This window comes from Canis lupus, chromosome 25, assembly GCF_048164855.1.
Source record: "Canis lupus baileyi chromosome 25, mCanLup2.hap1, whole genome shotgun sequence".
NCBI classification, from domain to species: domain Eukaryota; kingdom Metazoa; phylum Chordata; class Mammalia; order Carnivora; family Canidae; genus Canis; species Canis lupus.
The window spans coordinates 16,718,723-16,744,539 of NC_132862.1; the positions used below are offsets into that span (position 1 = coordinate 16,718,723).

General features: G+C 37.7%; 1 protein-coding gene across 6 annotated transcripts in view; it reads right to left on the minus strand.

The window, feature by feature from the left end:
* The window catches only part of BICD1 (BICD cargo adaptor 1), a 225,887-nt gene that overhangs the window by 48,778 nt on the left and 151,292 nt on the right, over positions 1 to 25,817 (minus strand). For all 6 annotated transcript variants that reach the window (XM_072798418.1, XM_072798420.1, XM_072798419.1 and 3 more), the window contains exons 3-4: positions 15,034 to 15,186; positions 7,058 to 7,483 (exon numbers count right to left, since the gene is read on the minus strand). In XM_072798418.1, the coding sequence (XP_072654519.1) occupies positions 7,058 to 7,483; positions 15,034 to 15,186 (579 nt within the window). The remainder of the gene's footprint in view (positions 1 to 7,057; positions 7,484 to 15,033; positions 15,187 to 25,817) is intronic.

The following is a 25,817-nucleotide window of genomic DNA, read 5'->3' on the forward strand; positions in this document are numbered from 1 at the left end:
TAGGCCTGCTCCCTCCCAAAGATAACTAAACTGTGGATAATTTTTATATAATTCCCCCATGATATTTTCTCCCAGCTACTGAGGTTTGGAGTGCTTTAAATTGTATCTGGATTTCAGAAGCAGTACATAAACTAAGATATGTTGTTGTGCTTTGAATTAATAAATGCAAAGCATTTCAAATATTAAAATTACATTCATTTTAAGTGCACTGTTTTAATCTCCGTTTGTGAAGAATTTATCCAAGAGACACCTGCTGAGTTATCATCCTCTATAGTGACTAAGAATGGTTGCTTTATTTCTCTTTCTATAATCTCCATCTTTTATCTGCAACTGAGGATTTTATTTTTTATAGTAGGGCTGGTTGTTTTGCCAGAAAACTTGAATGCAGAATTTGTGAACTCTTTAATCTAGTGTAAGTATACAGTATATGTTAATTATTATTATAGTTGTCATTATGTCCAATTGCATTTTTTTTTAAAGTAATCGCTACTCCCTTGGGATGCCTGGGTGGCTCAGTGTTTGAGCATCTGCCTTCAGCCCGGGGAGTGATCCTGGAGTCCCGGGATTGAGTCCTGCATAGGGCTCCTTGCATGGAGCCTGCTTCTCCTCCCTCTGCCTGTGTCTCTGCCTCTCTCTCTTTCTCTCTCATGAATAAATAAATAAAATCTTAAAAAAAAAAAGTAATCGCTACTCCCAATGTGGGGTTTGAACCACAACCCCAAGATCAAGAGTCACCTGCAAGGCATCCCTCCCAAAGAAATTTTTTTAATTTCACTGAATGTTTATCTTTTAAATAAACACATTTACATGTATTGAGTACAGATAGATTCTTTTGTGGAAAAACAAAAGAAAAGATAACCACAATTTGCACTTTTATATTAAGATTTTTATAGGAGAAGAAATCAAAGTTGTTTTATAGGTTATTAACTTTCATCAAGTCTTTATCCTGGTCAGCTGACTCAACTTGACACTTGACTGCTTTGTGTGATTCTTATCACAGTACATGTAGTATCGACATACACAAATAGAACTCAAATAAACTCGGAGAAGAATTCAGAGAACTCAGAGAAGAATTTATTCTTCTCTGCTGGAACTGAAGCAATTCTGGCAACGCTTCACTTCAAATCTGTGCCCAAACAAGAACTGTGAAAAAGATCAACCTTAGACAAGATGAACCTGGTAAAACAGAGTTACCATATGACTCAGCAATTCCACTCCTAGGTATATATGGAAGAGAATTAAAACATATGCATATGCAAAAACTTATTCATAAATATTCATTCCATTATTCATAAGAGTCAAGTGGAAACTATTAAAATATTCATCACTGATAAATGGATATATAGAATGTGGTATATCCAAACAATGGAATATTATTGGGCAATAATAAAAAGAATGAGGTACTAATATATGTTGTAACATGTTATGCTAAGTGGAAAAGGACAGTCATGCAAGGCTACCTATTATATGATTCTATTTACATCAAATGTCAAACTAGACAAATCTCTCAAGACAGAAAGTAGGTTAGTGTTTGCTTGGGGCTCGAGTGGCTAGTGGGCACATGGTTTATTTTTGGTGCAATGAAAATGTTCTAAAATTGACTGTGGTGATGGCTGCACAATTTTGTAAATGTACAAAAACCATTGGATTATACCCTATAACTGGGTGGACATATGGTATATGAATTATATATCAAAAAAGTTGTTCTTGGGACGCCCGGGGGGCTCAGCGGTTGAGCGTCTGCCTTCGGCCCAGGGCGTGATCCTGGAGACCCGGGATCGAGTCCCACATCAGGCTCCCTCCATGGAGCCTGCTTCTCCCTCTCCCTATGTCTCTGCCTCTCTCTTTCTGTGTCTCTCATGAATAAACAAATAAAATCTTAAAAAAAAAAAAAAGTTGTTCTTAAAAAAGATGACATAGGCTCTTGCTGTTGTGATAATAGATGCTCTTTTTATGTTTTCTGATGTATGGCAAAAAAGTAAAGCTTCTGAGAAATGTATTTGCCTATAAAAAGTAAATTAAAGCTAATCTTTAGGACGCCTGTGTGGCTCAGCGGTTAAGTGTCTGCCTTCAGCTCAGGTTGTGATTCCAGGGTCCAGGATCAAGTCCTGCATCTGGCTCCCTGCAGGGAGCCTGCTTCTCCTTCTGCCTGTGTCTCTGCCTCTCTGTGTCTCTCATGAATAAATAAAATCTTAAAATAATAAAATAAAAAATAAAGATAATCTTTATAAAATCTGTAATTGTTTATTGAGTCATCAATTTTGTCCTAGGAAATTATATTTGTCATTTTAAAAACACAAACTGATCAATCTTCTTTTAATTAATTTCACCCCATAAACATTCTAATTTATATATTATATATTCTAATTTTCATAAATATTCTGTAAGTCTTTGTTAAACCAGAGAATATTTGTTTGACTCTCTCTCTCTCTGTAGCAACTCTACTGTTTTTGACTTTGGGCAAATGACAAAAACATATCTGTGCCTCAGTTTCACATGCTATCTGTAAAATGAGCATAATAATACTATCCACCCTATACAGTTGTTATAGGTACCAACCAATTAAGCAAATATATAAAAATTGCTTTGACATCTTATGGGACATGGAGCAAATTGACCACTTACCATCATTATAGGAAAATTAAAATTGTCTTTAATAGAGTGGATCTAAATATAACATGAATCTGTATTTCTTTCACATCCATGAGGATACAATAAAACATCAGTTTCAGTTTCAGAGAAATATTGCTCTTTTATCACATTAAATGTGAAATTGTACAGCTGGTGTGATACCGAAAAGAAAAATCCAAAGAGTTTACTCCTTAGTTTGACCTCCTGCAATGTGAGGTTAAACAGAGGCTGTTTATCAGAGGCAGAAGTTTTGGCATAAGCAAAGAGACTCCTTTAAATAGATTAAATAATTTAGTTATCCCAGACAAGAACTATTTATTTTCATTCTAATAAAACTAATTAAAGTACTTGGTTGTCACCGGAAAATATCAATTACAGTTCCCCTTGAACAATGCAGTACTGCTGATTGAAAACCTTACCAATAACATAAATAGTTGATCAATACATATTTTGTATGTTATGTGTATTATATACTTTTATTTATGACAAAGTAAGCTAGAGAAAAAAGTTATTAAGAAAATCATAAGGAAGAGACACCTTTACAGTAGGGTACTGTATGTATTTTTTTAAAAAATCTGCATGTAAGCAGACATGTGTGGTTCAAAGCCTGTGTTGTTTAAGGCTCAGCTGTATACTCTATTTGAAATAACCAAGTCTTAAGGGCAACACAACTCTAGGAGGTACTATTTAAATTGAAGTTGTCCTAGATTTTTGTATTAATTATTACCATTTCCCAGCAGATGGCAGTACGATCTCTTTGACTTGGGTATGATGTTTTCAAAAGGTTTCTTTAATCCTAAGGAAGAAAATCCTTTTAAAAGCTGCATATTCCCTAGTACAGGGTGTTGGATCCCTCCCTGTGCCTTTCTGTATCTCCCCAAACTGTCAACATTAACAAAGCACAGGTGTTCCATGCAGTACTTTGGACCCCAGCCAAAAGAAATCCTAAAAGACAAGGGAACTATGAAAATACAAGCTGTGATATCCAAAGTATGCTGATGTTAGAAGCCAAGGTACACAAGATTGAGAGCTGCCTAACATTTTGGCAATTGCCATGCCTAAAACAGCCATAATTTCAAAATCCCAGGTGGCTTTACATAAAAATTTTATCATAACTCACTGGGTGGTGATGTTCAGACCACTCTAGACTTCTCTAGCAGCAATACTGCACCTGACTGATGAGAGGTGCATCAGTTTGGTCCTCATTTTCTCTTCTTAGCATGAATACCCACGTTTCACTACAGAAATGTTAAATATTATTTTATCATTCACTGCTGCACCTGGTCCCATTAGAGATGTCATAAAATATATAGTATATGCTGCATATTACCTTTCTACATTCTGAACATTTAATTTCAAAACACACCCGGCCCCAAGCATTTCATATAGCCACATTTAAAGTACATTTTATTGGGGGTGCCTGGGTGGCTCAGTGGTTGAACGCTGCCTTCAGCTCAGGGTGTAATCCTGGGGTGGTGGGACCTAGTCCCACATCGGGCTCCCTGCATGGAGCTTCTCCCTCGGCCTCTGCCTCTCTCCTTCTCTCATGAATAAATAAATAAAATCTTCAAAAAAAGAAGGTACATTTTATTGCTTCCTCCTTGGAATGTCCAGAAGAGTGGCACTGACACACAGTATATGCTGCAAGGTGCATTAGTACTATTGTCTATCAGAACTGTCATACTATTTTCAAGCCTCATTAACATCAAAGACAATTGCAATAACTTCTAGGCAATGTATCCTGTAATTTTTTTAAAAAGATTTTATTTATTATTTATGAGACGGGATCCCTGGGTGGCGCATGAGAGACAAAGAGAGAAAGAGGCAGAGACACAGGCAGAGGAAGAAGCGGGCTCCTCACAGGGAGCCTGATGTAGGACTTGATCCCAGGACCCCGGAATCACGCCCTGAGCTTAAGGCAACGCTCAACTGCTGAGTCACCCAGGCGTCCACAGTAATGTTTTTATAATTTGCTTATTTACATAAATTAAACACAGGGAATACATAGCTAAGGAAAAAATATCAGATTATAAACAAAGTTACACTTGAAAAGATACACTCTGCTTTACTTGTACACCATAATTTGAATGAAATATATTCTTAGAAAAAGTTGATACGCTTTTTAAAAAATGTTGCTTACCAAAAGATGGCTACTTTGTCTAAAACAAAGTTACACATTAGTGTTGTTGGTGTGAGGCTGGAAGCTACAAAGCTCTTCCTGTGTTGAGTCTGGTTTCCATAACTAAATGTGGAGCTAATTTTGGAACACAAAGCCCTGCCTGTGCACCCTCTATATCTTGACAAACTGTCAACATTAATTAAACATGGGTACACAATTTTCTGCTGTATTGAGGGAAGGTTTAACAAGTCACATTTTTCTCTCCCCTTTTGTTAAATGAACATCCATTTTCAGACCTCACCCCCTGACACTTTCCCCTTTCTGTATTCCTATCAGTGACCACATCAGTCCCTTCTGAGATGACTATCCTCCACCCAACTGTCTAACAGAAAGTTAATATTAATAAAAGCTAAATTAATTGAGTGTTTAATAAATTAGAGGCACTCTGGAGTTGAAATAGTAGTAAAAGTTCACAATTATTGAGCATTTACTGTGTGCCTGGCCTTGTTCTAAGCACTCTACACACCTTAATTCATAGACCAAGCCACTTGGAGCATCTGAAATGTGAGTAGGGCATCACATTTTGGTCATCAGGTTGACAGAAGAGATGTAGCTAGCACTTAATGGATTGGGACCAGAGACGCTAAACCTCTTGAAGCTCACTAGTCTAGTGAGGAACTGTCCCAACCCAAATACAAATGACACTCCAACCAAGAATCACTCTCTTGCTGTCTCCACCATTCTTCTTGTTAAATGATTCATCTATTTCAGAATTTTGTATTATTTCAGATTACATTTAGGATTAAATGTGAAAACAGGTCTGAGCTTTCAGCCAATAGCTGTCCCAGTTGAAAACTATTGAGCTGTTATGCATAAAAGCACCTCTTCCTATCATCTTCTACACTGCCACCATAATAAGTAGAAACAAAAAAGTCTCAGAATACTTTTTATCCTAAAGCCACCAACATGATAGTTTAAGAAAAATTTTATATTAATTCTATTTAACTTGGGGGCATGAATTCTTATAAATGACCTGTCATGGAAAAATTTTTAATAGGTTTGTTATTCTAATTGTATTAGTGTAAACTGAACAAAAGGACATAGACAAATATTACCTACAACAGAGAACTGGATTTTGCAGTCACGTAAGTCTACATGAAATTCATTTTCTTCCGATGGCCATGCCCTCTTGATTTCAGTTGAATGTTTTGAAAATGAATTCTTTGCTAGTGGCCAAAAGCATAGGGCAGGTAAAATGCACGATATGTTAACTCTTGATGTGATATTAATAATAAACCTATTATTTAAAAAAAAATAAACCTATTAAATCAACTTCACTGGTTCTCTAGTTTCTTATTTATTTCTCCTAATTTCACTTTTTAGTCATCATTTCTATAGAGGCAGCAAATTATAAGCCTTCTCTACTATAGAAATAAATGCTTGCCAGAGTCTTGACAGCCTCTAATTATCAGCTATACACAAAGAACTTTGGGGGTGGGGGAGGAATAACAGACTGAAGATTAAACCTCAAACTTAATCACCTGACAAGCCTGTTGAACCAGATTCCTGGTTCAGCAGATCTGTGTGGAGCCCAACAATTTGTAGTATTAAGAAGCCCCCAGGTGATGGTGATGGTGGCGATGCTGTTCCTCAGGCAAGATTTCCATTAGCACTGGATTAAGGTGGGCAGGGAGGCAAAACCTAAACTAGAAAAGCCATTTCACAGGGAGATAAGCTTAAAGGCCAGGATGCTTCACAAGACCTATAAGTTTGAAGATACTAAAAATTTAAGGTCTAGATTATGTTGGAATAAGAACTCCTAGGTTTCAGATTTATACCTGTTCTGTATTTTGAATCATAGGATATCCTGGCTAATTTCTATACTCAAAGTCCTTCACATCTTTTAAGGCTTAAGGTATTTCTGTGAAGTCTACCATTATTTTTAAAGCTATACCTACAGTTGTTTGTGATGGAAAAGTTCATTTTTTCTGTCATTTCACTTATATGTAAAGCTTCTGAATTTTTTTATAAATTAGAAATGGATGGAGAGGCTTTCCTCCTTCACACCTCATTGCAATCTACTGTGACTCTATAATATATTTCTTAAAGCGATGCAAATGAGATTTCATTTCAACACCTCTTCTGTTATGTCTTTCAAAAAAAAATACTGTACTTTCAAAGTTGCTAGTTGAAGAAACAATATCTCAAAAAATAAGCTAGAAGTAAAATATGAGAACAAGAAATCCCAAAACAGATGATATGCAGTCTACAAGAAATCCACTCTAACAGCCCTAAAAGAGATCTTACCTGCATTAGTTGCTGCTTCAACTTCTGTATTTCTGAAATGTTCAGCTCACTGAATAAGTCAGAAACAGGGTGTAGAGACTCTCCTTTCCTTAAAGTGGGAGTCCGATAGTCTCCATTCAGTTTCACAAGGGGCCCATGGATATGCCCATTCATTTTGTCATCATTGTTTGGTTCACTGGCATCCTCCGTGAACTTGAGGCCATCTACAGAGATGCTGATATGGTTATCATTGAGGGTGATGTACTGGGAGAGCTCCTTCCGCAGGATGTTCTTTTGCTCCCTCTCGTTTTTTAAGGTCTCAAGGGCTTCTTCCAGTTGATGCTCCGCGATCTCTTTCAACCGGATGGCATCTTCCAGTTGGCTGTTTAATAGCACAGTTTCCTCCTCAAATCGCTTAATCTCATGCTTTAAGCCTTCATATTCAACCTGAATTAGATAGGATAAAGAAGATTCATAAAACTAAAATTTGGGTCTTACAAAACTGCCATTAACCACTCTAGCAGACCTAATTGTTTAAAAAATTGAAATGTTACACTACTTTTATTGTATACCTGAAACTAATATAACACTGTATGTTAACCAAAAAAAAAAAAAAGCACACAGTATATATACTCTTAAGGTAACATAGGATGGTTTCTTTGGAAATTACATATAATTTATAATGTATTATTATATAACTAATATATAATTTATAAATAGTTTTATATAATTCATATATGTAAACTAAATTCTTCGTAGAGATGAAAAAGGGGTCTTAGAATTTCTTTTTATGAGGACCAATGGCCAAAAGGGGGCACTGTTTGCCTTAAAAAAAAAACAGGAATAAAAAAAAATAAGTATTGGAATATTTACAACCTAGAAAATATTTTATCATCACTATTACTCTGTCCTATGATGAGAAAATTTTTATATTTAAAGATAAATAACCTAAAAGATCATAATAAGAATTTAATCTCAAATTATGTTTGAGAGTAAAATGAAGCAAAGAAAAATTTTATGTGCTTAATCTGGAATAACAGTACTGATTGATTATCTGATAATAAAAAAACATATATTGTCATCAATGTAATATTCCTTTATTTTTAAGATTTTATTTATTCATGAGAGACACAGAGAAAGAGAGAGACAGAGAGAGGCAGAGACACGGGCAGACAGAGAAGCAGGCTCCACACAGGGAGCCCAACGTGGGACTCAATCCCAGGTCTCCAGGATCAGGCCCTGGCCTGAAGGCAACGCTAAACCATGGCCTAAACTGCTGAGCCACCAAGGCTGCCCTGTAATATTCCTTTAAATTGAGAACGAAATAGCCTGTGTAAACACACTATTGGTCATGAAAGCCCCAAAGGGAAAGAGGTCTCTACACAGGCCTTCTTTGAGACCTTGTCCATGGCACTAATTACATGCTACTTTTTAATAACTATTTTATCTCCACAACTATACTGAAGTCTCCTCAGAAGAAACAAATACTTGTTATGCACCCAAGTGTCCCTCAGTGCTTCAATATGCTGTCATAGTATTTCAACTGAATTCTGCTCTTCAACAAATGTTTGCTATTATGAATGAAAAAATAAACTAGAAAAGGTAATATAATAGATATTAGATACTAATATAAACTATGTGCTTTGTTGTACATTTATTTTACTGTTTATATTCAAATTTGTTTTTCAAGAAATATTTTATTATTTATTTATGTATTTAGATTTTATTTATTTATTTATTTGAGAGAGAGAGAGAGATTGAGCATGCATGAGCAGAGGAGGGGCAGAAGCAGAATCCCCACTGAGCAGGGAGCCAGAGGCAAGGCTCAATCCCAGGACTCAGAGATCATGACCTGAGCTGAAGGCAGATGCTTAACCAACTAAGCCACCCAGGCACTCCAAGAAATATTTTTAAAAATGAAAGAATAAGGATCATGGACCATTACCATTTTCATCTTTTTCTATTCCACTCCCCACCCCATCCCCCTTCTTCACATAACCTCAGTGCAATGGATTATCTTGCAAAGGTTAGGATAACAGTTTTTTTTTTTTTTTTAAGATTTTATTTATTTATTCATGAGAGACAGACAGAGAGAGAGAGAGAGAGAGGCAGAGACACAGGCAGAGGGAAAAGCAGGCTCCCTGCAGGGGACTACTCCAGGATCACACCCTGGGCCAAAGGCAGCCCTAAACCGCTGAGCCACCAGGGCTGCCCAGGATAACAGTTTTTGATACAGGTTTAGGTCAGATGGAGGGTTGGCTGATGTAACAGAGACCTAGATAAGTGTAATTTAATCTAGATAGAAGCTTGGTTCTTTCTCATGTAACACTATGGAGATAGACAGTCAAGGGCCAGCAGGATTCTCAGCTGCATGAGAACCATCCAGGAACCAGGCTTCTTCTATCATATTGCACTGCCTCCTACTCTGGTCCATATGATCTAAGGTGGCTTGATCATGTCTCAAGCAGTGGGCCAAAGTAAGGGGCACACTCCTTCTCTTTAAGAATATGTCTCAAAAGGTGCCCATATCACTTCTTAAATCCCACTGACTGGTACTAATCACATGACACTTACTTCCAAGGGAGGTGAAGAATGTTGACTTTACCTGACTTTACCCTGTGTAGCCTTATGGTCAGTTAAGGGTGAGAGGACCACCTGGGCGCCTCAGTTAGTTAAAACAGCTGACTCTTGGTTTTGGCTCAGGTCATGATCTGAGGGTTCTAGAATCAAGCCCCATGCTGGGCTCTATACTCAGTGGGGAGTCTAGTTGTGGATTCTCTCTCCTTTTGCCCCTCACCCTGCTCTCTCTCTGTCTCCCTCTCTCAAATAAATAAATCTATATAAATAAATAAGTAAGTAAATAAATAGACATTGGGAGGGGGAACAATGGTTATTGATGGACAACCAGCACTCCCTGCTATATAAGATCACTGAAGTCTCATACATCCATGATAGAAAAGACTCAAATCATGGAAATTGCTTGAGGTAACAGAATGTGGGTCCTTGTCTTTTTGTTTTTTTTTTAAGATTTATTTATTCATGAGAAACAGAGAGGTAGAGGCATAGGCAGAGGGAGAAACAGGCTCCCCACAGGGAGCCCGATGCGTGACTCGATCCCAGGATCCTGGGATCAAGACCCGAGCCAAAGCAGGACCCTCAACCAACCGCTGAGTCATCCAGGCACCCGAATGTGGAGCCTTGTGTTATGGTTTCTTCCAGGCCTGCTTATATACAGTAAAGTTATCTTCCTCCTGACTTATTTTCCTTTCCTTGGACAACTCAGGATATCTGGTTGCTAAACTTTCCTAGTATATCAAGCAATCCTCTGACTGCTCCCAAATTACTCGATAGCTTACATTTGCAGACATTTCTTTAGTTTGCATTGTAGGTCTTTTATTCTGTAATCTTGTTAAACTGATAGCTTAGCCCAAGGATTGTTTAATATTTCTGTGTCTTCTGGATGAAATCTAGCCCACCACCTATTTTTGCAAATAAAGTTTTATGAGAACACAATCACACTATTTTCTCTCTGGCTACTTTCATGCTACAACAGCAGAGTGGAGTAGTTGGAAGAGACAGGACATATATTAGGCCTACAAAACCTAACATACTTATTATCTGGCCTTTATAGAAAAGGTTTACCAATTCCTGGGCTAGACTTGAAGACATTAATTTAGTTTGCATTGCAGATTTTTAAAATTTTGCAGTTCATATTTAATTAATGGTAAACTTTGTATAAACCTGATCTCTTTCTCTGGGCAGCTTCACTCTCTCTACTGATTCAAATGTGGTTCAAGCTCCTAATATTCACCCAGCTGTTTCATGTTTCTCTGCATTGGCAAAGGTGGTCATCTAAAACTCTTATTCATACTTCAAGACTCATGTCAAAAATCTGATCCTAATTCTGGAGTTTTTACTGACCCTTTCAAGCAAACAGATCACTCCTTTCTGGTGCCATCATCATAAGGCTGCATCATATGATTACAGCCCCAACAAAGTGGAGGCACCAAGAAACAGACGGCACTTAAAAACTGATTTCTGGGGGCACCTGACTCTTGATTTCAGCTCAGATTTTTTTTTTAATTTTTATTTATTTATGATAGTCACACAGGGAGAGAGAGAGAGAGGCAGAGACATAGGCAGAGGGAGAAGCAGGCTCCATGCACCGGGAGCCTGACGTGGGATTCGATCCTGGGTCTCCAGGATCGTGCCCTGGGCCAAAGGCAGGCGCCAAACCGCTGCGCCACCCAGGGATCCCTCAGCTCAGATCTTGATCTCACTGTTGTGAGTTCAAGTCTTGAGTTGGGCTCCATCCTGGGCGTGGAGCCTTCTTAAAAAAAAATTGATGTCTGACATTTTTAAGATAGCATCACCATCACTATTAGAAAAATCAGTACTTTGGTACAATTCCTACAGCAACTTTATAGGTTAGTAACTTTTTCCTCTTATACTACATGAGAGTTGGGGTAAGTATCATAATCTTTCCAGAGTTTAGGAAGTTTAAAGATCTTAATCTAGCCCCATATTGCCAAATCTAACACATAGCTTTTAATATGCAATTACATGGATGGCTATGAGTCTATTATTGCCTTCCCTCCTGGAACTATAAATTCTTTAAGACAGTGACTATATATTTTGTCCTTCAAAAAGTACATGGCTTCACAGAAACTCCCGAAACACAGGTTAAATGAAATCAAACTGAAATGAATATGTTATGATATTATTTCCTGATATAGAAACATATCCCTGGAGGAAATGTTCTTCATAATATCAGTATGATTGAATTATTAATTTTAACAAAGGTTTTCAATGGTTAGATAACAAACATTGAGTGCTGTAGTTTAGTATGTGAGATATTAGGGACATAGAACTTATTATATCTCCCCCACCTCCCACCAGTACAACTCTAGAAATTGAAGCTAACATAATTTCCTGCCCTGGAGGTAACACTGGGACCAAGCAAATTTTCCTGTTAACCCTATGTTAACCAATACTGAGACTAGGCATAAAAAACTTAGCTGCCTGTGGGAAATACTTGCTCTTAGATGAGACTCAACTAAAACAGCTTCCTCAAGACCAAAGTCAAGACCCTCACTTTGTTGTGCTTCCCAACTGACAGCCATTATGTCATAAACTCATCTATCCCAACCAGTTTCCCACCATGTAAGACCCAGTTCAGACTCTAAAATCCTATAAACACCCTCTCTCTAAACCTCCCATTTTGAGACATTACAAGGCTCTGTTGAGGTGGGTGATCTCTTACTGGAAAGGCCTAATAAATAGCTTTGCTTCATCAATGGGTTTTCTGATGGGGAAGTGACAGCTGACTTGACTTCTCTTTATGGCTGGTGCTTCTTCCTACAGTTTTTTCAGATATTTTGGTTTTAAATAGTATAAAAGTATAAAATGTATTTGTAAGACTGGACCTGATTTATTTTGTACACAGAATCAAATCAGCAGAAGAGGGATGTGGCTAAAATTTTCAGTCAACTCTCTGATGTTACCATATATTTATTTCATATTCAGTATCACAATAAAACTTGTTTTGGTTAATTACAATAATCTTAAATTTTAGTTTTCTTTCTAAGCTGAAGAGTGAATATAGGCAAGAAAAAAACAATTTACTGATTCTTTCAACAGATCTTTATTTAATGCCTTCTATGGACCAGGCTCTGTTCTAGATGCTATAATATAGTTGAAGGGGCTAGAAAAAACCAGCAAACTAATATATAGAAACTATACAGAGAATAAGAAGTGCTAATTAAACAACAGTCATTTAGAAAATAATCAATAAATAGCTAAAAAAATGGAACTTCAGGAAAAAAAGAATCTTCTAGTACTTTGAACCAAGCATTTTATAATGTTAGTAGCTTGGCTACTCAGAAATGTCAACTCAGGGATCAGGAGTCAGGAGTATACTTCGTGTAGGGAGTTTCAGTACAAAGCAACATTCAGAGTAGTTTTGAGATTGAAAGCACTGTCATCTCATTGAAAAAAAAAACCCTCTGGCATTTGTACATTAAGTATTATATTTAACACTTCATTAATTAGAAACAGAGTTTATGATGGATTCTAACTCCTGTCAATAAAGGTCAATAGTAAGGAAAAAACCCAAAAAACAAAACCCAGCATTGTCTTCATTGGGAAAGACTTGCACCACTATAGTGTGTCCATTTGTCAGGAAATAAGCCAGAATGGCCCTTTGCACAGAAAATAATTTCAAGTTAATTAATTAGACACTTAATTGGGAATATTACCATATTATGTCTAGAAAATAAAATTAAAGAGATGCATACATTTTCTCATGTGTTTGTTTTGTTTTTTTTCAAACTTCTGAGTTAAACATTTGATTTCCATATTTCAATTACTGGTGGAAAGGCATGGGTAAACCATAAACAGTAATCAGCTAGGCTAATAGTACAAATTCCCATAGAAACTGCATCTGGGTTAATGAATACTCACAGGATACCTTGGCAGACTTTCAAAAATACCTTATACTGGCCTAAATTAACCTCCTGAGTAAATCAGTCTACCACATGCAGTGATGGGAGACTACAAAAAGGCTGTCTGGTCACACTCCTCCTGTGTAGGGAGTGGAGAATATTTATAAGAATTGGGAATAATGACCATTTCAAATATCTGTACTTCAAGTACATTCAAGTCCTCTGCATTTTTCATCAGTAACTAAAAAAGATAAACAACAAAAAAATACCCTTCTTAAGAAGCTTTTAAGCATACTTAAAAAAATTCTTCTCAGTCTGATTTTCTTCATCATGAGCTCATTGATCCCAAACTGAGACATGGGATGCCTACATTATTGCTAGCCCTCAGAACACACAGTGAGGCAGTGCTTAAAAGAGAAGGACCGAGGGACACCTGGGTAGCTCAGCGGCTGAGTGTCTGTCTTTGGCTCAGGGTGTGATCCTGGGGTTTCAGGATCGAGTCCGGCATCAGGCTCCTTACATGGAGCGTGCTTCTCCCTCTGCATCAGGCTCCTTACATGGAGCGTGCTTCTCCCTCTGCTTACCTATGTCTCTGCCTCTCTGTGTCTCTCATGAATAAATAAATAAAAATGTTTAAAAAAAGGGGGAAAGACCGAGGTATAAACAGAGGGGGATATGTTGGTAACTCTTTTTAATGGTCTGAAACCATCCCTTGTGCTCCCTGGCAAACATCCTGTTCCCCCAAACCTCCAAAGCTGGAGGAAGTGGCAGTGATCAGAAATTAAATTTCAATTGTGTCAATACATGCACTTTTTTTCTTCTGGATTCTCTCTTTTCCTTCTTAACCTTTGTACCTATCAAAACCACAAATAATTTGGATAGAGATAGGAGCCCTGGAAGGGAATAGAAGTAGAAGCACATATCTGAGCTAGTCTCAAAGTTTACTTACTAAGTTACATACTTTTGTTACTCACTGTAACAAACCACAATGCAAACCAATAAAAAAATAAATAAATAAAGCAATTAAGCCATCTAAGCCTCACTACCAAAAAAAAAATTATTTAAGTGTAGACTAATGTGATGTTTTTGGTCACATTATAGCTGAAAAAAAAAAAAGAGAGATACTATCTTTTTCTTATAATTTTGTTCTTATTGATTTATATTTCATAATCCCTTTCTTTTTATGATTTAAAAGTAATTAACAGAAAGAGAGAGAGAGAAAGAGAGAGAAAGATTGCTTTTAATGAGAAGTTGTCAAGTTAAATTGATTACAGTACATTTCATTTCTGCCTAAAATAAGTTAACACGGAGCTAAAAGATAAACTAAGATCCAGTGTCCTATCCAACAAAGCTTTATTGTAAATTATCCTTCTAGGCTTGCCTTTTAAATGTTAGTTGAAATAGGAGGGTTGGGAATCAGTACATAAATATCATAGGAAGATTAAGGCAAATTTTGACGAGTTCTTTTCTGTGAAATAAAAAGAAGATTTAACCTTAGTGGTCAGAAGATGTGGCTCCATCTGGAGTGTAACTAAAAAATTTCTTGAACCTCACCTGGTTCTGCTTTAATGTGGATACGAGTTTCTGCAATGTGATATTTTCTTCCTCCAGCTCAGTGTAGTCCTGAAGGAGGCGGGCCTCTCGGAATTTGTATTCTCGGATTTCATCCTTCATCCTTATTCTCTGTAGCTCCACCATCTCATTGTTCTGAAACAACAGAATACACAGTCAATATAAACCTTTCTTATTCTAGGCTTTATAAAGTGCAAATATCTTGGTGGTTAAAGATAATAATAAAACAGCTCATAGAATGTAAGTCAGTACCACCTTCTTTTGAATGGCAACGCAGTGATGTCTGTCAAAACTCTGAAAAGCACACACACAAGATCCAGCAATTCTACATCTAAAAATCACTATTAAAGGGGGAGCCTTTGTGGCTTAGTCAGTTAAGCATCTGCTTTCAGCTCAGGTCATGATCCCAGGGTACTGGGTTGGAGCTCAGCATTGGGTTCCCTGCCCAGGGGGGAGTCTGCTTCTCCCTCTCCCACTCCCCTTGCTTGTGGTCTTCTGTCAAATAAACAAATAAAATCTTTATAAAAATCACTGTTAAAGATTTTTCCACAGAGGCAAATAAAAGAGAAAAATTTAAAAATGTATATTTACACAAAAAACAGGAAACAGTCTAAATGTTTGCTATTGGGGAAACAATGAAATAGATTCTCATGCATCCATTGAATTGAGCATTATAAATTTTTTTGTATTTAATATTTTATTTAAGTTCAATTTGCCAACATATAGCATAACACCCGGTGCTCATCTCATCATGTGCCCTCCTTAGTGTCCATCATCTAGTTACCCTATCCCCCCACCCACCTCCCTTTCCGCAACCCTTTGTTTCCCAGAGTTAGGAATCTGTCATGGTTTGTCTTTCTAATGAGCATTATAAAATTATTTAAAAGAGTGAGAAAAAAAATGAGGAGCTTTATATACTAAAAGAAAAATATAGCTATAACATATGAAATATAAAAGAAAATTATAGGTTAGTATGCATACAATACTAGCTTTCTATATTCTTGGGGGGTAGGGGGAGTATCCATCCCCAAGTTTCCCAATTAGCCACATGGTCTGACCTGCCTCTGCCCAGCCCTTGGTCACTCGCTTCAGCCTCAGTAGCTTTTCTCGTGTTCTCCCCCAAGCTGGACTTGCCACCTCATTCTTGCCTTGAGTCTTTGCACTTTGCCTCACAGAAGTCCCTCCCTCCAGATCAGGGGTTCTTAACCTCTTTGCGCCATGGCTCTCTTTGACAACATGCAAAGGTGATGAAGCTCTTCTCAGAATAGTATTTTTTTTTTTTTTTTTTTAGATTTTATTTATTTATTCATGAGAGACACAGAGAGAGGCAGAGACAGGCAGAGGGAGAAGCAGGCTCCACACAGGGAGCCTGACATGGGACTCGATCCCGGGACTCCAGGATGAGGCCCTGGGCTGAAGGTGGCGCTTAAACCACTGAGCCACCTGGGCTGCCCCTCAGAATAGTGTTTTAAGGGAAGTGAAAGGGCTCAGAGCACACCACCCCAAAATATGCCACTTTGGCATACTGATTATTCTGAGCTGCAGACTCTTGAGAAACAGGAGATGCAGGAAGGGCTTTCTGCCGTCCCCCTTTCTACCTAAAAGTGGAACACAAAACAGCCCCTGAAAAGGTGCTCTCCCTGTACCAGAAGAGAAGAATGTTCTTACCAGCAAACACTGGGAGTTGGCACCAAAATGGATTTGTACAAACAAACGTTCTAAAATAACCCTGTTCTTCCATGAGTTTCTCCATACATTTCCTAGACACTGTCCCACAATTTACTGCCCCTTGCCTAATTTATCATATTTTGTCACATTCCCACAATTTATTGTTCTTTGTGTAAGCTTTGAGGCCTAATGGCTTCTTTGGGTCTGTATTTTCCTTCTAAAGACTCCTGTGTACACATAAAAAAATTAAATAGATTTGTATGCTTTCTTCTCATTTATCTGTCTGATGTCAGTTTAATTCTTTGGCATAAAAGTTGGGATTACAAAGGATTATATTATATTATATTAAAATTAAGTTAATACAATCTTTTAAAAATTATGATATGGTAATCAGGTAGTTTATCATAGTAATGGTCTCAAATTAATCATACTTCTCTGGGAGTCTCCTCTCAAACTGAGCTGGCCTCTAACTTGCCTTGACCCACAGAAGGTGGTAGAGGTGAGTGGGACCCTTGAGCCTTGGCCTCAAGAGACTTGGCAGCTCTTGCTCTCTTGGAACACTGCCATATACGAAGAAGCCAGGATAGCCTGCTGGAGTCATGTGGCCCAGCCCACACTCAGCACCAACTGCCAAGTATGGGAGTGAGACTTCTTGGACTATTTGGCTCAGGTGAGCTGCCAGGTGAGAGGAGCCATGTGACTGACCCTTGGCAAATCCATAAGAACTGCCCAGCTAAGTACAACTCAACTGTCTGATCCACAGAATCATGGGGTATTGTTTGGGGTGATTATATAGAAATATATAATCGATACTGTAATTATGTGTGCTTCCTTATTAATACAATGTCTTAATTATTTAGTGGCAGATCTAAGAAATACCCTAATTTCAAAGCAATGAAGATATTTCAAAATACCTGCAAAAACTGAGATACGGTATGAAAATATTGATCACAAAGTAACAGGTAATGCTAATACTGCTGAGGTAGTCAAATAGGATTCACTCAAATGGAAGAAAATGTTAAATTTCAGTCTGAGTCTAGTGAAAACAGAAATGTAAGTATTTTTCCCATCCAAGCATCCCACTAAGTCTCCTGAATTCTATCCACAGACTCTTAGGACCCAGGTCAAAAAACTCTTCTGCTTCTATTTGTCATTTAGATCTCAATTCAAATGTCATCTCCTTAGAGTGGTCTTACCCTGAACAGCAAAGATGAGATAGCTCCCTGACCTTTACCCTACAAGGTTTACCTTTTATATCAGCATTTAGCATATGGTAGGTACTCAAAAAATAACTGTTGAAAGAGAATCACTAACCATTACTTGAAACCATTCACTTACTTTCTTTGCATTTTTTACATTTATTAAATTTCCTTTTTGATCTGAGCATAATGAACCTTTTCTGTATTTTAATCAATGTGTCCCTAACACCTGGCAAATTTTAAGCTCTTATAATCATGGAATGAACAACAAAACAAAAATACAAACGGTTAATACAAAATTTAAAGAGGAATATGATTGCTGAGATGATGGGTTTTTCTCTTGTACTGTTTTAGAGTGGGGAAACTAAGGGAGAATAACACACTTTGAAATAAAACATACCTAAATCTTTCAAATAACTACATTTGTTATAATTCTTCTTTACTATGTAGTGCAGAAACTTGGAGGCAGAAAATTTACTTTATTCTCTGGCCCTTGGACAATACTCTGAGCATATGTGCCCACTAAGTATAGAATGAAAAACAGAGTTTGGCTATAAAGCCAATTTATAACATTTCATTAAGTTCTTTTATTTTGCAGAAACATGAAACCTTAATATAATATTTTTCCATTTCTTAAAAAACTTACCATTAACTGAGTGATATATATTTAGTTTTTCATATTCACTTGCATAAAGATATGAAGAAGCCTGATAAGTTGGATGCCAGTCATTTACATAAAATTGTGAAGAAAAATGTTAAGATACAAGAGATTCTATATAATGTGAATGTATACATTGTAAAAAATGTAATGACCAGAAGCCTAGCTTGTATACACTGAGAATTAACCATAAAACCTTATATAGTGAGATAGTAAATGTCAAACAAATTTAAGGTCACAGCAAAGCTAATGAGGATCCCTAACAAACAAGTCATAAAATAGCTAATGAAAACTCCTGATGCTAATTAAGGGAAAGGAACAGCGTGGCTGAGAGACTGATTAAGTTGAAAGACCAGCTAACAGTAAAACAGACACAAGGCCCAAAGAAAAAAAACTGGTCTTAGGAATTTTGCTAGAAGCCCTTGTTTTTTGAACTGCCAAAGATTATGTTCTATGGGCAATGTTCTTTGTTTCCATAATAAATTTAAAATACTACTCCTGTTTTTTTTTTTTTTTTTTTTTTTTTGTGCCACTCATCACACATTTATCTACTACAATTTTTTCTTCCTGGGTTTATAGAAGGGTGCTGAGTTTTACTAAAAACCCCCATAAAAAATAATGAGAGTAAGAAAAATAAAGCAGATGAAAAAGGGAAGAAAAAGGCATAACCCCAGAATGCTTTTAGCCTTTCACCTCCAAAGACCTGAGCCCCAGCCTCTCTTCAGGAAGAACAGATGAACCTGAAATGTTTGGGGTAGACTATCCTCATTATTTGCACTGCGTATGAGCATAGCAGCATTCTTAGTTTTATTTTAATTAATATTAAAAGGATTTCTTTATGTGGAAATAATAAATTCTATTACTGGCAAGAAGAAAATATAGGTAAAATCTGTTACCACACCAAAGTAATGTATAAAAATAATGTCTTCTAGTTACATAGCTTAGTCTTTTATAAGTTAATTATATTAATTGTCACATTAGGTCTTAAAAACCACTTGTGTGAGATGGGTGACAGACTCTCCAATTTACTTATCTATAAAATGGGGATCCTGATACTTAACATTATGTGGTAATTGTGAGGATTTAATGATGTAACTAATGTGGGGATAGAAGCAGTGATGCCAGGCACGTAGATAATTTACCTTAACACAACAGAACAAGCGCCATCACAGAGATTCACACCACAAGGCTGAACAATCAATTACTCTTGGGTGAGTCAGCAAAAGCTTTACAAAGGAAGCTACATTTGAGCAGAACCCTGAAGGACAAGTAGAGTTAACAAAATGGATAGAGGACAGACTGTGCAGTCAGAAGTAAACTTCTGAAACAAAAGCAGAGTCATACTTGTGTTGAGGGCAGTGCTAAAACATCCAATAGTCAAACTATTTCCTTGGGGGATCAGTGAGGATAAAGCACGGATAGAGAGACAGAAAGAGAAATTCACAAAAATCTAGAAAATAGCCAACTTTTTCCAGCTTATGTCTAAGTTCAACATTATTTCATATGAGAAAATGTTAAATTACAGACTAATGTTCATCTAGGGGATAGGAGAGGACCCATAATGTTTTCAGTGCTTAGAACCTTTAAAGTTCTTAACTGGGCTGTGGTTTAAAAAACAGTGCAGTTTGGTGTGGTTGAAGCAGAGTAACTCGAGACAATTTTGCAGGAAATTCTATGTTAAACAAAATAATTTGGAGAACCATCAAAGTCTCTCAAGCAAAGCAGCCATGTGATCAGATCTATGTTTTGGCAAGTGACCCTGCAGAGAGCAGACAGGGTGGGCTGTAAGAAGAAAGAGCCACAGACAATGGGCTGAGCAGCTGCTCCAAGAGCCCAAAGTGAGGGAATACAAGGAATGTTGAGGGATATTGCAGTTAGAATGATTGACACAGAAATGAAGAAAAAAAAGAAGAGTAAGGGTAAAGGTAACTAAATTGAGCTGTAAGAAGAAAAGACATTTGTAACAAAGTGAATGTCAGAGTTAGTGATGTGACTTATAAGTAATTCTTAGGTAGGAGTAATTTGGATAGTCAAAGTTGGAATTCTGATCTGTGGAGTAAAGGAAGACAGCAACACTGGTCTAAGTGGAGTAAGCTAGAGATGGGAATTGATTGGGTATGCCTCACGTCTCTCCCAGAGAGTTGCCACTGCCAGAGAGTTTGCTTACTTTATTTTCCTTTACTTGGCCCAAAACTAACACTTCTTTTGTTGATGAGAGGAGTGGACCATTGTTCTTTTTGCTTCCCCCAGCCAAGAATTCTCTGCCCTGGGGTCAAGAATCCCTGGCCCTGGTTAGCTGAGGAACATTTAGGGGTGGGGGATAGGGAGGAAAGGGGTGACACTTTAACCCAAGGGAGCTTGCTGACACTGCTGCCTGCACTGCCCTAACTCTCCATGCCTGAGGACAAGCACACACTTTATCTGAGGATTCCACAAGCACAAGGCTCTGGGTTTCTCTTTTTGTAAGGAAAGAAGGATGAGGCTTCTGGATGACAGATCCATGGGACAGGCACTGACCTCCCAGTTCCTCAACCTCAGCTTGGGTGATCGGCTCTTCTTTCCCATGTCAGCCACTCACTCTGTGTTGTCACCAATAACCAAACCTCCTATTCTTCCAAATCATTTCCAGTTCTCCTAACCCAACCATTCTTCCAACTCCGATCTCCAACTTGCTCATTATTTATGACCTTGGGTCTTCAATTCTCTCCTTGTCCAGCTTCAATTCCACTGTTGTCACACACTCCCTTGCAATCACATTTCATTCCCTCTCTCTTGATCATAAAGCCTGTTCTGCCTTGCATGCCCAAAGCTAAATATGCACAAAGCTAAACTCCAACACTTACTAATCTTGGCCAAGTCTATTTATTTCTTCATGTCTACTTCTTTTCCTGTAGGGGGAACCACTTCTGGGGGTTGCTTCCTGGATTAGAATGGTGTCTGGTAGGAGGGGTCAATTAAAAAAACAAAAAAGTCCTGAATCTCAAATTCAAAGAAGCCTTAAGCACTGGTGGTCATACTCTTTCCACAATGTAGTAAGTTTCTTGCTTTGCTGGTTTCCTATTTTCAGTTTTTCCTTCCCTCCCAAAACTCTTGACTCACATTTCCTTCTAGTTGTTGTGTGGGGAAGGGGGAGGAAGGCAAGGTGGTTTGGTTCCTATTCCTATTCTCATTTTCATTAATGTCTTCCAATCTACTGTACAGAGTTTATTTTATTTTTTAATTATTAGTCTCAGAGGTAGAGGTCAGTGATTCATCAGTCTTATATATTACCCAGTGCTCATTACCATCACATGCCCTCCTTAATGTCCATCACTCAGTTTCCCAGCCCTCCACCCCGCTCCCCTCCAACAGCACTTAGTTTGTTTCCTATGATTGAGTCTCTTATGGTTTGTCTCCCTCTCTGATTTCATCTGGTTTTATTTTTTCCTCTCTTCCCCTATGATCCTCTGTTTTGTTTCTTAAATTCCATATATGAGTAAGATTATATGATAATTGCCTTTTTGATTGACTTATTTCACTTAGCATAATACCCTCTGGTTCCAACCATGTCATTGCAAAGGGCAAGATTTCGTTTTGTTTTTTTTTTGTTTTGTTTTGTTTTTTATGGCTGAGTAGTATACCACATCTTCTTTATCCATTCACCTATCCGTAGACATTTGGGCTCTTGCCATAGTTTGGTTATTGTGGACATTGCTGCTATAAACATTGGGGTGCAGGTGCCCCTTCAGATCACTCCATTTGTATCTTTGGGGTAAATACCCAGGAGTGCAATTGCTGAACCCAGCAATTGGGTAGCAATTGAGTATTTGGGGTAAGTACCCAGGAGTGCAATTGCTGAACCCAGCAATTGCAGGGTAGCTCTATTTTCAACCTTTTGAGGAATCTCCATCCTGTTTTCCAGAGTGGCTGCACAAGCTTGCATTCCCACCAATAGTATAAGAGGGTTTTCCTTTCTCTGCATTCTCACGAACATCTGCCATTTCCTGACTTGTTAATTTTAGCCATTCTGACTGGTATGAGGTGCTATCTCATTGTGGTTTTTATTTATATTTCCCTGATGCCAAGTGATGTGGAGCATTTTTTCATGTGTCTATTGGCCATTAGTATATCTTTAGAGAAATATCTGCTCATGTCTTCTGCCGATTTCTTGAATGGATTGCTTGTTCTTTGGGTGTTGAGTTTGATAAATTCTTTATAGATTTTGGATACTAGCCCTTTATCTGATAAGACATTTGCAAATATCTTCTCCTGTTCTGTTGGTTGTCTTTTAGTTGTGTCTTTTGGTTTGATGGTTTTCTGTCTCAGATTTAGGTCTTTCATCCATTTTGAATTTGTTTTGTGTATGGTGTAAGAAAATGGTCCAGTTTTATTCTTCTGGATGTGGCTGTTCAATTTTCCCAACACCACTTATTGAAGAGACTGTGTCTTTTCCATTGGATATTCTTTCCCACTTTATTAATGATTAGTTTATCATGGAGTTGAGGGTCCATTTCTGGGGTTCCATTGATCTATGTGTCTATCTGTACTGTCTTCATGATTTTTTTAATTTATTTTTTTAAGTTTTTTTATTTATTTATGATAGTCACAGAGAGAGAGAGGCAGAGACATAGGCAGAGGGAGAAGCAGGCTCCATGCACCGGAAGCCCGATGTGGGATACGATCCCGGGTCTCCAGGATCGCGCCCTGGGCCAAAGGCAGGCGCCAAACCACTGCACCACCCAGGGATCCCTACTGTCTTCATGATTACCTTTCTAATAGAACTTGAAGTCTGGAATTGTGATGCCACCAGCTTTGGTTTTCTTTTTCAACATTCCTTTGACTATTCGGGGTCTTTTCTGGTTCTATACAAATTTTAGGATTATTTGTTCCAACCCTGGGGAAAATGCTGATGGTATTTTGATAGGGATTGCACTGAATGTATAGATTGCTCTAGATAGCATAGACATTTTAACAATATTTGTTTTTCCAATCCATGAGCATGAAACATTTTTCCATATCTTTGTATCTTCCTTGATTTCTTTCATGAGTATTCTATAGTTTCTGAATACAGATCCTTTACCTCTTTGATTAGGTTTATTCCTAGGTATTTTATTGTTTTTGGAGCAATTGTAAATGAGATTGACTATTTAATTTCTCTTTCTTCTAACTCAGTGTTAGTGTAAAGAAATGCAACTGATTTCTATGCATTGATTTTATATCCTGCTACTTTGCTGAATTCCTGTATGAGTTCTAGCAATTTTGGGGTGGAGTTTTTTGGGTTTTCCACATAAAGTATCATGTCATCTGTGAAGAGTGAGAGTTTGACCTCTTCTCTGCCAATTTGAATGCCTTTTACTTCTTTTTGTTGTTTGATTGCTGAGGCTAGACTTCTAGTATTATGCTAAACAGCAGTGGAGATAGTGGACATCCCTGATGTGTTCCTGGCCTTAAGAGAAAAGCTCTCAGGTTTTTCCCATTGAGAATGATATATTCACCAAGGGCTTTTCCATATATGGCTTTTATGATATTGAGGTATGTCTCCTCTATCTCTATACTGTGAAGAGTTTAAACAAAGGATGCTGTATTTTGTCAAATGCTTTTTTTGCATCTATTGAGAGGATCATATAGTTCTCCTTTTCTAAAGTTTTTTTAAATTTTTAAAAAATTTTTATTTATTTATGATAGTCACAGAGAGAGAGAGAGAGAGAGAGAGAGGCAGAGACACAGGCAGAGGGAGAAGCAGGCTCCATGCACCGGGAGCCCAATGTGGGATTCGATCCCAGGTCTCCAGGATTGCGCCCTGAGCCAAAGGCGGGCGCCAAACCGCTGCGCCACCCAGGGATCCCCCCTTTTTTTTTAAATTAATGTGTCACACTGATTTGTCGATGTTGAACCACCCACTTGGACATGGACAATAATCTTTTTTTTCTAAAGATTTTATTTATTTATTCATGAGAGACAGAGAGAGAGAGAGAGAGAGGCAGAGACACAGGCCGAGGGAAGAAGCTCCCATGTAGGGAGCCCGATGTGGGACTTGATCCCCGGACTCCAGGATCATGCCTCCGGCCGAAGGCAGCCACTAAACCATTGAGCCACCCAGGGATTCCCAGAAAATAATCTTTTTAATGTATGGTTGCATCCTATTGTCTAGTATCTCGGTGAGAATTTTTTGCATCCATGTTCATTAGGGATATTAGCCTGTAATTCTTCTTTTTTGTGGGGTCTTTGTCTGGTTTTGGAATCAAGGTAATGTTGGCCCCATGGAACAGGTTTGGAAGTTTTCCTTCCATTTCTATTTTTTGAAACAGCTTCAGAAGAATAGGTATTAATTCTTCTTTAAATGTTTGGTAGAATTCCCCTAGGAAGCCATCTGGCCCTGGACTTTGGTTTGTTGGGAGATTTTTGATTACTGCTTCAATTTCCTTGCTGGTTATGGGTCTATTCAGGTTTTCTATTTCTTCCTGTTCAGTTTTGGTAGTTTATACATATCTAGGAATGCATCCATTTCTTCCAGATTGCCTAATTTGTTGGCATAGAGTTGCTCATATGTTCTTACAATTGTTTGTATTTCTGTGCTGCTGGTTGTTATTTCCCCTTCCTCATTTGTGATCTTACTTATTTGGGTCCTTTCTCTTTCCTTTTTGGTGAGTCTGGCTAGGGGTTTATCAAACTTATTAATTCTTTCAAAGAACCAACTCCTAGTTTCATTGATCTATTCTACTATTCTTTTGGTTTCTACTGCATTGATTTCTGCTCTAATCTTTATCAATTCTCTTCTCCTGCTGAGTTTAGGCTTTATGTGCTGTTCTTTCTCCAGCTCTGTTAGGTGTAAGGTTAGGTTATGTATTTGAGACCTTTCTTGTTTCTTTAGAAAGGCTCGTAGTGCTATGTACTTCCCCCTTAGGACTGCCTTTGCTGCATCCCAAAGGTTTTGAACAGTTGTGTTTTCATTTTCTTTTGTTTCCATGAATTTTTTTAATCCTTCTTTAATTTCTTGGTTGACCCATTAATTCTTTAGTAGGACGCTCTTTAGCCTCCACGTATTCGTGTTCTTTCCAAATTTCGTCCTGTGATTGAGTTCATGTTTCAAAGCACTGTGGTCTGAAAATATGTAGGGAGTGTTCCCAATCTTTTGGAACTAGTTGAGACCTGATTTGTGACCCAGTATGTGATCTATTCTGGAGAACATTCCATGTGCACTCGAGAGGAATGTGTATTCTGTTGCTTTAGGATGGAATGCTCTGAATATATCTATGAAGTCC